Below are 14,223 nucleotides of genomic sequence, written 5' to 3'. Positions count from 1 at the left end.
CATCTAGACAACAAACTTGTGTGGACTTTTATTTAAATGTGTAGAACTCTGTTTCTGCACAGCCACAGCAGATTTCGTTCAGCCCTGAACACAGATTATGTTCAGACCTGTGCGGCAGCAACAGGTTTCCGTAATCCCAGGGATCACTATTGCTGCTGGATACATCCATAAACTTCATACGCTTCACTCCAGCCCAGCCCAAGACCGTTTGCCAAAACCTACAGCTAAATACAGGGCTGAGTTTGGTTACAGTCATTTATGGAATGATCAATTTTTTCCTCTCTTCTTGGAAACTCGGAAAGAGTGAGCCTTGGATCCTTAGAGCCCAAAACGCAGGATTTGGGTAGTCTCGCACCACCTGCTGGAAATCCCAATTTGTGAACCAGCACGAGATTTGGACAAAGGAAATCAGTTTCTCTGAGACCACGAAGTCCAAGCTAAAGGTTTCAAGGCAAGAACAGCCAGAAGAGCCTCTTGGGCCTTCTAGCTGGACTTTGAAGAACAGAGCATGAAACTGCACTACACAAGGAAAAGATGCCCTCAGTTTTTAGTATAAACAAAGTTATCAAACTATTTTCTTAAGGGCCTGGGCCCCACACAGAAGAGAGGGAAACTGCTTCAGAGCATTCCCTGCTCCCAGTCTGAGAAATGACTCATAAAAACTAAGGTTCAAGACATATTCTCACCTCACATGAAAATCAATTAATAAAGTTTCCTGCATGCCTTGCATCCCTCAAACCAACTACAGCAATAACACCAACTCTTCACTGTATAAATTCACTTGTGCCCACTACAAACCTCCTCTCATCTATGTCATCCAAATAACTGGCCTGCTCTAATGCTGTATTTAATGCATTTAGGAAACAAGTTTCTGCTAACATCCCTAAAATTAGGTGTTACCACTGAAGTTTCTACAGTAATGCCAGAGAAACTGGACAGAATCCCTTTTACTAGAAACATATCTTCTAGATAGCCATCGAAGGCTGGCAAAGAATCCTGGGATCTTCTCTCAGGAGACAGTACAGGTATGACTGAACCCTGCAGAACATACTAATTGAGCAATCTGAAAGGCAACACAGCCAAGTACAATTCAAACTCACTCTGTTACAAGATTCAAGTTTGCTTCCTTCTATTTTGAACTGACCTGGTGTCTCCTGCCTTATGTTTTCTATTTGCACTGGTGAGAGGGAAGCCACAATTCATATGTGAATACCCTTACAGCCCTAAGTGATACAGTTCATAAATTCCAATACATAAACAAGGCTGTGGAAATCAAATTTTAGCATACCATCTCCTGGTTCCCACCTACAGGATGTCTGAAGTTCATCAGATAAACTACAATGCATCATTAAATCTCCAGTGCAGAGAACAGTATGTTACACAAACTATTCCGAGTCTCAGAGTGTCAAAGCTAAATGTATTATTTTCTCACAGACCTCCACACAGGGGATATCTAAAACACTGGAATATCTACTTTCTCATATCCTATGTAAATTGATGAGGCAAAAGTTTAGTTAACGGAGAATTAAAGAATCAAAAGGAAAAAACTGTAAAACAAACTCAACAAAAAGGTGATTTTACAGTTACTTATTAAATTCTGCATTATAGGTGTAACACCATGTATATGATACTAGTATTTCACCACTGTAGAGAGACTAGACATAGCCCTTATTTTCACACTGCTGGACAATGTGTAAATTAAACAAACACCCATTTCTGAGCACGAAATGATCTCCGGTTTAGCAATACTCCTCTTTATGACATTTGTAATACAAACTACTAAGACTGTGATTTTTAATGGTGACAAAATAAAATTATTAAACTGTATACACAAGCAAGCTCTACAGAGAAGTTAAACCTGAACTTCTAATAAGTTTGTAAACAGTATTTTTTTCTGGAAAGAAACATGGGAAATTTTATCAAAATTGTACATTTACATAAGTGACTGTAAGTAAACAAAGCATTTAGTTGCATTGTAGATAATTTTTTCAGACAAACAAAACTGAATGCTTAGAATATCTTCTTTAGATTAAAACTCATGCTGTTTTCTTACACTTTAGTCCTAATGAAAATAAACATCAATTTCCTAATAATTTACTTTGACTTCTAAGAATTTCTTTTCTTCCTTTTTCCTTCTAACAGCCTGGAATAAAAATCTCCACCCATTCTCTCTACAACAGCAGAAGATTAACAGGACCATCAAAGCATATACAAAACAAGTAATAGTTTAAAATGTCACTATCACCAGAATATGAGCACATAGGGAAGCAAACCAGAAATCTAAATAAAAAATCAGTAATAGTAATCCTTCAATTACATATTCACATTTTTATCAACTTTTTTTAAGGAGGGATTTCTTTTCAATGAGTAATTGAAAACCACTGAGAATGGGGAGCACACATCCATCTCTGTTTTCTGAACCTGTTACCCAAGAATTTGCACTCCACCACCTAAATTTATTTTCATAAGTGCAGAGTCCCTATTACACACAGCAAGAGAGACAGGAAGTATAAGGCACCGCTTTAATACCAAGTCAATAACTCTCCCCTCCTTATAGTGTCTCCACGCATTGCCATTTATGACAGGGAAATGAATTCTATCGCTCAGGTGGAAAATGGGCCAGGGAAAAATATGTGCCATGCTTCTCTACTTTCCGCTTATCCCAAATAAAGCACTGAAGTGTGATGCCAAAGCAGAAAGCTGTAGCTTGGAAACAGTATGTACTTGACTAGCAGCTGCTATAAAAAAAAAAAATAGAATCTCTGCCTCCAGTGATAAAGATGTTATAGAAGCTGCAACATCTACTGAGAAAGATTTGTAGACTTGGGGAGGCTGACAGCCTGGTACACTGTGGCAAAGCTTACTATACACCCTGGTTCACTCACAGACCAACTGAAACAGCTCCAAATGAAACTGCTTTGAATAATTAGGTTTAACGAAATTTTTGACAGCAGAAATTCAGAGAAGCTCTCAGTATCTGATTTCACTTCTGAAAGGACATGCTTTATATTAGTACATACTTTGAAATATAGTCTTTGTGCCTTTTACAGATGTCCTACATGGTCTGTCTTACAATGACTGTGAAACCACTGTTGATATTTCCACTATACAAGGCTTTTAAATATGACCTTATTAGTCAATATTAATTTGGCATATGTCAACTTACTGTTTTCAGCAGAATATTCAGAAGCAAGTTAGGAAGAACATGAAAGTTACAAAAATAAAACTGAAACATGCCTTTCACTGCAGTGTATATTTAAAAACCATGTTACTTACAGTTGGGATGCATATCTTGCTCAACGGATTGCCATCCAATAGGTATGAGCCATTGAAGGTCACATATTCATCATAATATTGAGGTGCCTGAGGAATAACACTGCATAGTAATTTACGCTTCTCTTCTATTTTCTTCCTTATGTGCAAGTATTCAAAATAAGGGTTTGCTCTGTCAGAACTGTATGGCTGAATCTCTTCAAGTTTCAAAGAATCAACAATAGCTGCCAGAGACTGCTGCGTTTTCTCCTTGGCCTGCAGTAAAGAAGGGTTTGCTTGCACAGGTTGAGGCACACGTGACACTTTTCTTTTTCGTGGATGATGTACCTGAGCATCATCCTCTTCAGTTAATCTAATCCTCGCTTTCATAGATGCTGATGATTCAGACTCTTTTTCTGATGTTTGTGTGCAGCCAAGAGAATTCTGCTTGCCCTGGTTAGCGAGCAAATTTGCTCTGTTCCTCGTGATTCTTTGAGGTACTTCCTGCTGTTCCACCTTCTGATCCTCAGCAATTTCTTCTTCTACTTTAACTATTTGGCTGTATTTATGCACCTCTTCCTGTGTAATCTGTTGTGAACTATTTTCAAAATTAGATAAAGCGGAGTACTGTGGTGGATCATCTGCCAACACATTTTCTCTGTCTGCAGTGCAGGGGTTTTTATTAGCTGATTCATTCGTAATTCCCTTTGACATTCCTGAACTTAGTTCACAGAGATCAGCATTGGCTTTACTATCAACAACATGTGTGGAGACCAACTTTTCTTGCTGGTCTTTTTCATTTCTAATATCTGAAGTATCTGCTGTGTTACTATCCGCTTCACTCAGAGCGTTCTTACAAACAACTTTACTGAATGTGTATGAATTCACATTTAATTGTGAACTGCTATCACTTTCAGGAATACCTTTCTCTAAGGATACCACTGGTAAATCATTCACCCTTTCATAGCTCTGTGAAACATCCTTTGCAGAGCTCTCAGAATATAGAGCAATGTGTGTGTCACTCTTCTTAATGTCTGAAGGGAAGAAAGCATTTTCCAGCTCTCTGGTACTCATAGCATCTGTATCCAAAGCAGAAGTTGTAGTTTGAACTAGATTTTGTTGTTGTACAAATAATGAATCTTGACTGCTAATGCCTGGTAAAATGTGTTTAGACACAAGTGGAAGTGGCTGGATAGGTAAAGAACAAGGTGACTGTGAAGGCAAAAATGATGCAGATTCTTGAGAACTGGAACTTCCCTTTATTTCAGCATGCTGAGGCAAAAATTCAGATACCTGTTGCTCTTTTAATGTCCTGCTTTCAGAATTATGCATTGCTATAACACAGGTAGTATCTTGCTCTGACACACCACAACCTGAGCTGTTAAACTCGTTGTTTAACGAATTAAGTCTGTCAAAAGGCACATCCCATGGTTTGTTTTGTTGAGTTACATCACTTTGACTACATGGTTCTAAATGCAAGTTAGACTCTTCTGAAGGGCTCATCTGAGCAGTATTTTTAACGGTACTTGTACCCGTCATTACTTGCTTGTTGCTAACAACTCCATCTGGAGATGATGTAAAGTTTGACTGCAGTACAGTCATACTGCTTTGAAAGTCTCTTTCGAGCATGCCACATGGTAGTTCTGGTTTAGGAGAAGTGCTAGCGCAAGTCTGGACTGATGGCAGAGCGTTCTGGTTTTCTTCTGACATTTGAGGCTGCTTGCTGTGTTCGGAAACAGCAGCAGGCATGCTGCATCTTCGAACCTCTGTAACAGGTCTACACTCATTTAAAACCAATTTAACATCTTCAACGGATGCTGATCTAATGTACATTGGTGGAAGCCTGTTTGAGAAAGGTGGCTTAGTGCGATCTGGCAACTCAGCAAGACCATCGGTCTCTTTCTCAAGAAGAGCTGGTGATTTGGCACTTGCCAAAAATGGTGATTGTGAAAAAGACATTTGGGAATCAGAACCTTCTAGCATGAAGTCTGAATCATATTCGATTACAGGCCTTGGAGTAGTTACTGTGGTATGGCAAGAATCCTCAGAGCTTGCAACAGACAAGACAGACACTGACCTGGAGCTCAGACCCATCTTTTCACTGTCTGATTTGGGGGATCTATTTAAATTATCTAAAGCCAATGAAGGCTTTATAACGCTGACGCTCCTGGTATCTACTGACTGAGATCTATTACTTGTAGCATCTTTTAGCTGTTTTTCCTTTATACAAACATCTGGCAACTCTGAACTTTTTGAACGAACCAGTTCTTTGCTTTTTACTTCAGCTAATGAGTGTTTTGGTTTTTCCTTCATTTTGTTAAGCTCTGAACAAGTGCGGTTTCTTAAACGTTCCTTCTCTTTCTGTTTTATTTTTTCTTTATGTTTTCTATGCCACTGCTCTATTTCCAGATCTTTAAGGCTCAGCATTCTTTCAAAACTAGTTTGCATTAAATCATCATTGACTAATCTTTTTTCTTTAGGTCGAGCATCCTTTGGTGCAGGAGCTGGTTTAGGCTTAAGTTTCTCATGTTCAAGTTTTAGTTTAAGTAAACTACTTTGATGCAGTTTATCTTTATGCTTGTCTCTCTCTTTGTATCGGTCTATGTCTTTATCTTTTTTATCTTTCTCTCTACCATCTGGAGTTTTCAACAAATCATCTTTTGGTTTTTCTTTCAAAGATGACAGTTTGTCATGCACTGTTTTATTACTTTCTGTAATACTGCATCTCCTTTCCTCTTGCAAGTGTTTTGAGTTTGCTGATGATGAGATCTCCTTGTCTTTGGATTTGTCTTTCTTTTCAAATTCCTTTTCTTTAGTTCTGTTTTTTTCTAATTTAGTATATTCGGATTCTTTTTCAGACTGCTTGACTTTTCTTTCAGTACAGTGTTTTTCTTTGCTTTCAGCCCAATGTCTGTCTTTATCAGCCTTTTCTTTGTCATGCTTCTTATCAGTTTTTTCTTTATTTTTTTCTTTGTCATCAAGTTTTTTAAGAGTACCCATGCTTTTTACTTTATCATTTTCCTTATGGCATCTTTCTGCTTGTTGAAAACTGGGCTTCTCCTTTACTTTCTCTGTACTTTCATTTACTTCTGCTTTTTCTTTCTCCATCCTGTATTCATGCTTTAGCTTTTTCTCTTTTTCTCCATGTTTTCTTTCTATCTTTTCAACGTCTTTTTCTTTGGCTGAGGTTCGCTTCTCAGTCTTTTCTTTATTTTCCTTTAAATTCTTTTCCTGCTTTTCAGTATCTGTTTCTCTTTCTATTGAATGCATGCTGCCTGCCTCATCTTTAACACCAAAACAGAACAATTCCATTTCTTTATCTGCAAGCATAATTTCTTTCTCTTCTTTTGTATCTTTTATTTTTCCATCCTTGAGAAACTTCTCACTTTCCTTTTTGTTTTTTTCTCTCTCCTCTTTAGTATTTCTTTCTTTCTGGAACTGTCTCTCCTTAACTAACTTATCTTCTTTTGCCATAGCCTTCTCTAGCTTTGATTTTTTGTCTGAAGAAAGAGATTCATGTTCTGTATTTAACAATGTATCTTCATTTTCATCACTTTTGAAAAAGTTCTCTTTCCAAAATTCTCGGTCAAACTCAATACTTCTTTGAACTTCTTTACCATTATCTTTATGCTTATGTTTTTCCTTCTCCCCATCCTGTTCCTTTTTGTGCTTTTCCTTTTCTCTTTCTTTGTGCTTTAATTTATGCTTTTTAAGTGTTTTACCCTCCTTGTCAATCTTTCTCAAAGTATACTCTGAATTCTCAAATGTTGAGCTATTATCTTCCTCTTTAATTTTAGGACTAGATTTTTCACCAAATTCCAAGTGAAAATCTTTTTGATGATGCTTGCTTTTTTCTTTGTGCTTGCTGGATTTGCCACTAGAGCTTTCTACTAAATAATCAGAATCAGTGTTGTGATCATACCGAACTAATTCAGACTGCAACGTTATTTCAGAACCTCCCGGTGACAAGCAAGTTTTGGTGTTTTCTTGCTTTAGTGGTGTTGACTGCTTTTCACTTAATCCACAGGGATGCTTTGGAGATTTTCCGGCAGTGATATGAAACAGATGTAAAGAAGAATCTTCTTTTGAAGTGAAAGACTTCTTAAAGGTTTCTTCCTCTCTAGCTTTATCTAAAGAATCTAACCCAGAAGGAGCTATATTTGTTACTCTAGTATTTTCTTTTTCTTGCTTTACTTCTTGATTCTCTTTATTTTTGCTCTGATTTTTTACTTTCCTTTTAACCTTGCCTTTTTGCTTGTGTTCGTTTGTAACTACATATTCTTTCTTCACTCTGACATCAGAATTTGATGTCTCTGAAACAGAGCAAGGAGAGACTATCTTCTTGTCCTGAAGTATTTCTTCATCTGAGCTTTCAGAACTGGAATACAGAACTCTTGATGGTTTCTGCTTTTTGCTTTTAAATGACTTTGAGAACACAACTTTTTCTTGTTTCACAAATAAGCTGGACTTTTCAGCCTCAGTCTCATCCTCTTTCCGTAGGTCTTTTCTAAGAACATGTTTGTCATCTATCATTTTTTTCATTTCATCTTCATCATCATCTTTAAACTCATACTCATCAAGAGCAGATGGAAGTGGTGCCTTACTAGGGACCACTTGTTTGCTGTTGTTGGCTGCAGGGTCCTTTTCTGCTTCTGAATCAACATTCCCATCTACACTGGAAGGATTTACAGATGGAGCTTCTTCAGAATCTAGGGTAAGAAAACCAAAAATTAGTTGAAAACTGATGGGACACTCTTCACACTTCAGAACAAAATAGTTCAGTTCAGCAGGCATACTTCTATACAAATGAAGAAAGGAAAAAACCTACTTTAAACACACAATAAACCTTTGCACTAAAAGTAAGCTTTTCAAGAGAAAATGGTTATGAGAGAAAAAGGTCATGAAACCAAAGTTTTACAGCTCTCACTCAGGCATGTAAAAATACTAATTAGCATTTATACCCCAATCTAGTAAAAGCAGCGCACTTTAAATTTTGGAAACCTCGCCTATTGTGAGGTTTATTATATTTATTTATTATTACATTTATAATATTATTTACCATCATTATACATTCCTGCATAGCCTGACCCTTTCTCAAGGACATCTTACTATGACAACTCATTCCTCTGGGAATTCAACTCTTATGCTCTGTAACAACCAAACTACGTTCCTCCACATGAACTATTCAGTCATGTTTCAACAGCAGATGAGCTTTTATTCTTATAAAACAAACACCTGTTCATGTAAAAAAATCCCTCATGAATCTTTATTCACCTGATACAGACAGCCTAAAGCAGACTGTACTGTAATTCATGCAACTGGTCTCTGCTATGCACTCGAACAAGCATGTCTTGGGCTTGAAAGTCCAAAATGTAAGACTCTTAACTGCTCCTAAAATTAGGCTTAGGAAACAGATGGAGCCTGTTCATATGAAAATCACAACCTGGTCATATGAAAATCTAGAACTCAAAAAACCTTAAGAAGTATTTCTGGATGTATTGTTCCCTCCAACTAACGTTCCAAGCCAAGCCTCTTCAGCTGAATCTATCAGTTTGCTTTTTAAAAAGAACTGAGTATTGTCATATTCAATACCAGGGACTAGAGATTTGACATACTGAATAAAAAGTAACAGAAGAATTTGAAATTATAACGTAAGGAAAGCGATGCAGCAGTTTTGATACATTAGAAATTTTAATGAGGAAAATAAAAATGTTCTGCTGCAAGATGCCCCCTCATTTTCAGCAGGACCCTCTGTGAAACAACTGCCAGTACACCATGTTTAAGACTTGTACCTTGCCAGCAAGCTTCTCAGGTACTTTGCATTCAACCACATCACATCAACAAAATATATCCCAGAAGTCCCTACTATCTTCTATACTATCTGCATCACCCAGAACATACTACTAGCTCCGTGCTAACAGCTTTTTATACATCCCCCCCCTTACCCATGCCATCATCTTCCTGCCTTAACTCTAACCACTCCATGTAGCTTGTCCTTCACCCTTCTCCTATAAGGCAGTTGCTTCTTCTCTCTTCCACGTCCCCATCTGCTTTGCTCTTAACAAACTTGCCTCATTCCAAACACATCAGAGAACTTACTTCTTAATGACCAAAAGTAATGCAATGGAAGCACAGGAGATAGATCATCTATTCTCTAACCCTGACTCCTTGAGAAACTGCAGAGAACATTCCACTCTCCTTAGCAACCAGTCCACGGAAACTAAGCAATACCCTGCACAGACAGACTGTTGAGGAATTAATTGCTAAATAGTAGCAAGTTTGTACTATACACATGTAAAAATATTTTTCTTAAGATCACTAATTTCACTAAGCTGATGTAGATTCTGTGGACCAATGCCACAAATGCCCCTTAAAACCAAAGGACCATGCACTGTATTTCAGGTTAATCCTCTAATGCCAGAAGAGTTAATACTACATTATAACAAAGGGTAATATGACTTTTTTTTTCCTGAAGTATAATAAAACTTTGAAGAGAAAATATTCCTAGGGGTTTGTTTTGTTTGGTTGGTTTTTTTCTTCTTTTAACTTGATTGTTTGGTTGGGGTTTATTTATTTGTCCAGAAAAGAGAAACCAACTTTCACAATCATGGGACATGATGCTCTTCCTCGTGTACTTTTCACAGATCACAGAATGGTTGTGGTTGAAAGGGACCTCTGGACATCACCTCATTCAACCCCTGTCTCTCAAGCAGGGCCACCCAGAGCCAGTTTCCCAGAACCATGTCCAAGACACTTTTGAATATCTCTGAGGACAGAGACTCCGCAGCCTCCCTCAACAACTTGTGCCAATGCTCGGTCATCCTCACAGTAAAAAAGTGTTTTCTGATGTCGAGAGGGAACCTCCTGTATTTCAAGTCGTGCCCATTGCCTCTGGTCCCATCACTGGGCATCACTGAAAAGAGTCTGGCACTGTCCTTTTGCACCCTCCTCTCAGGTACTTGTACACATCAGTAAAGATCCCCCTAAGCCTTCTCTTCTCCAGGCTGAATGGCCCCTGCTCTCTCAACCTTTCCTTATAGGAAAGATGGTCCAGTCTTTTCATCATCTTCTGGCCTCTCCATTGGACTCTCCTCAGCATGTCCAATGTCTCTCTCATAACAACTGGACCCATCACTCCAGCTGTGGCCTCACCAGTGCTGAGCAGAGGAGAAGGATCACCTCCCTCAACCTGCTGGCAACACTCCTAATGCAGCCCAGGATACCATGGCCTTCTTTGTAGCAAGGACATATAAGTTGTTCCCCATCAATCTGGTGTCCACTGGGACCCCCAGGGCCTTTTCTGCTAAGCTTATTCCTCATATGGTCAGATCCCAGCCTGCACTGGTGCCCAGGGGCTGTTCCTCTCCAGGAGCAGGACTTCACATTTCCTCTGGTTGAAGTACATCAGATTCCCATCATCCCATTTCTCCAGCACGTTGAGGTTCCTCTGGATGGCAGCACAACCCTCTGGTGCATCAGCCACTCCTCCTCAGTTTTGTTTCATAAGGAAATTTCCTGACGGTACACTCTACCCCAAACATTAATGAAGATGTTAAACAGGACTGGACCCAGTATTGACCCCTGCGGTACATGACCAGTTACTGGCCTTCAACTAAACTTTCTGCCACTCACCATCACCCTCTGGGCCCCAATATTCAGTCGGTTTTCAATCCACCTCATTTCTTTTACCTATAAAAATCTGAAATCCTGAAGATTCTGTGAAAGCAAAATGGAAAGTTCCTGCCTACCACTCAAGCAAGTTACTCATGGTCAAGAATCTTTTGCTTCCGAGAAGACAGCAGTTCTTTTTGTGCCCTAAGAGGTGTTACATACTCCTTAACCTGCAGAAAAATACAGGAGGGGCCAAGAATTACTGCCTCCACGTAAGCAAGTTACCTATTCGGTTGCCTTCACAAACGAGTGGTTCCCCCACTGGCAGGGACTTTTCTTCACTAAGTGTACCTCTGTCATATGCATGTGAGACACTGACTCCTGATTCATCTACTAAAGGTGGAAAATAAGGGACTTTGGGGATATTTTCCCCCAAGATCACCTCTCAAAAACCACTTTGTATCATAACAAATACAGTATTTTCCTCTGTATCTTTCTCTGGTAGAATCACCATTCTGAGACAGAGTTCGTTCGGAGAGTGGGAAGGGCTTATTAAAGACAGAAAGTAAAAAAAAGAATAAACATTTCAGATAATTCCACTGAAAAATGAAAAACTACCTCTAAAAATAAAAGTGGAAAACAACCTTAGCAATAGTAATTGCTATCTGCAGCAAGTCTTAATAGCCAACACTACGCAAAAGATAAAACCACATAACTTCAGGTGAAATGATACAGTTGGAAGTATGCAGTTAAATAGCTGTTTTTACCTGAGCAACTGTCCTCATCATCAGAGATGGGCACCTCCCTTTTCAACAGCATTTCCAACTCTTCAGTTTCAGCCACATCAACAGGTCTCTCTCCATGTTTATTGGCTTGAAATGGATTTCCACCATGTCGAAGCAACAGCTTCACAATCTGCAGTATTAAATAAATTAACTTTTATGTTTTCCATGTGTTACTTGACCAGCATAAAAATCTTCTGTTGCACACAAAATGTGGGTAACATGATACACAATCCTAACTCCTACCTATGAAACTGAGACTGGGAAGCAAGACTTCAGCAACTAGAATGCCAAGTCCAGGTACATACAGTCTGCTCATTAGAAGAAGTAAAGGGGAAGACTTCTGTTACACAGACACAGCATCAGTATAAAGGAAAACAACAGTGGGCTTTTGTTCTTGCTGTTCTAGCGTTTCTTCATACAATTTATCTGGGTCCTCACCTACCAAGCTCTCTACTCCTCTGCACTTGATTCACCTTCTTGCTCCAAATTTCATAGCACTAAACTGTATGGAACAGGAAAAGTTTTACAAGTAGCAGTACTATTGGTTTCTAAGGCATTTCCAAAAATACCTGAGAGAGATCCAAGTATATTTTTGGAGGAACAAGCTACCTCCAACCCCAACTGCATAGCATACATCAAAGTCCATCAATTTCTCTATCATGAAGGCCAAGAAATTGTTAATGTTACAATGATACCAAGGCCACTCCATTTTCAGCACAGTATCCAGTCCTATGTGTTAAGAATGCAGAAATTCATCAGACAGTGATATCTTAACAGGTAACTTCAAAATTATTCTGATACATAATGTCAGTGAGATGGTCACAGATACCTATACTGAGACCAAACAAGCAAGAGGTCCGTTCTCCAAAACTTTGTTACAACTTCATGCAACTTTGATCTGAAGACCAACTTTTGTTTAGATACCTATAAGAAGCAGTTACTAAACAGTTAATTAAAAAAAAAAAAATCACAATCAGATTATCGTAATTAATTTCTCTAGCTTTTCCAGAAAAACCTTTAAAACGGAATACCTTTTTTGGAAGGTGTACTTAATTTAAGGATGTTATCTATTTTTTGCTTTATACAACACATCACACGTATAGTAATGAAATAGAAGAGCTATAAAGGGAAATGGAGTAATTTCTGCATCTTATTTGCAGAAATCAAGAACAAATTTATAAATTAATGTAAATTATCTACAGCGCTTCATTTATCTTCATTACGTGCTCATTGGTAAATTTCAAAAAAATACTAAGAATATATATACATCAATTCTCTATTTCAATGCCATAAACAACATATTAAAAGAAATATTGGATATATATCCTTAAATATTTCTAAATATATATATATTACATACAAATCCACAATATACTGCTTGGAGACATTTTTGTTTTGAGAATTCTATACAGTAGGAGTCTCTCAGAAAAAGTAATTAAAAAACTAAAGGTGAAACCTTTAAATATTTAAGAAAACAGATACTGGTAGAAAATATCTGGCAATAGAAATCAAATGAAAGCAAGACAAAACAAAGACAATCAGAGCAAGTTTAAGATGCTCCCAAAACACCAGAGGCAGAATTATAAAACCATATGACTGCAATGAGGAGAGTTAGAATTTGTTCTAAAGACTGAGCATTTCAAACCAGGTATTTACTACACAGAACTTACATTTCTATGTCCACTACTAGCAGAATCGTGAAGTGGAGTATCATCATCCAAGCCCTGGGTGTTCACATCGGCTCCTGCTGCTATCAGGACTTTGGCAACATCGTAGTAACCAACATTACAAGCTTCATGCAGTGGTGTCCAACCTGTAGAGAAGAGTAGTACATTTAAGACTGAAAGGTCCAAGATTTAAGTCTGGGTTTTTTCTCCTGTGCTATACATCTCTATTGCGTCTAAACATTTCAAAATACACTCACAGTGTGAGTAATGCTGTCCATCTGATGAACGACACATGCTTTATCAACTTAAAATCTCATGTCATGCCAAATTCCAGATTTTTCTGTGATTAAATTGAACACTGAAATCACTAATCAAACAGTAAAAGATGAAATCTGGAACATAATCCCTAGGTTAAACATGTTAGAATTTCTTTGGCTAGTGAACATTTGAACAGTGTTAGGGATATATATATAAATAACATTATTCTGTATGGAAACTGTTTGAAACCCCCACAATTGGAAAGAATAAGTATGGGAAATTACCATAACCAGTGCTCCTTTGGAGGTATTGAACATGTACTAGGAATCACTAACATCATTCAGCAGCTTGATAGTAAGGTATTAAACACTAGCAGAGAACTTACTCTTGGTATTTCCTAGAACACTACTCATTTTTTTTCAATTTTGATTTCCACACTGATAATCTGGAGTTCAGTGCTCATTTTCTATAGCAGAGCCTCAACTGAAGATGACAACCAACCTGCACATGCAATATTCCTTACCTCAGTTTCCCAAACTTGATGACTTCCACTTCATAGCTAACCTGAACTAGTCTGCTGTTGATGCCTTCTCAAAGCCCAGTTCTGGGGAGGCATTCAGCTTTTGTTTCCAACAAAACCAGTGCAAGTC

At 38.0% G+C, this 14,223-nt stretch overlaps 1 protein-coding gene across 2 annotated transcripts in view; it reads right to left on the bottom strand.

The window, feature by feature from the left end:
* Window positions 1-14,223, bottom strand: part of ANKRD12 (ankyrin repeat domain 12) — a 57,771-nt gene that overhangs the window by 7,373 nt on the left and 36,175 nt on the right. For both annotated transcript variants that reach the window (XM_032692179.1, XM_032692190.1), the window contains 3 exons: window positions 13,319-13,461; window positions 11,631-11,778; window positions 3,277-7,961 (listed from right to left, as the gene is read on the bottom strand). In XM_032692179.1, the coding sequence (XP_032548070.1) occupies window positions 3,277-7,961; window positions 11,631-11,778; window positions 13,319-13,461 (4,976 nt within the window). The remainder of the gene's footprint in view (window positions 1-3,276; window positions 7,962-11,630; window positions 11,779-13,318; window positions 13,462-14,223) is intronic.

The sequence above is a fragment of the Chiroxiphia lanceolata genome, chromosome 1 (assembly GCF_009829145.1).
Source record: "Chiroxiphia lanceolata isolate bChiLan1 chromosome 1, bChiLan1.pri, whole genome shotgun sequence".
Lineage (NCBI taxonomy): Eukaryota > Metazoa > Chordata > Aves > Passeriformes > Pipridae > Chiroxiphia > Chiroxiphia lanceolata.
Note: the sequence above shows the minus strand (reverse complement) of the source record. Positions and strands in the feature narration are given on the sequence as shown.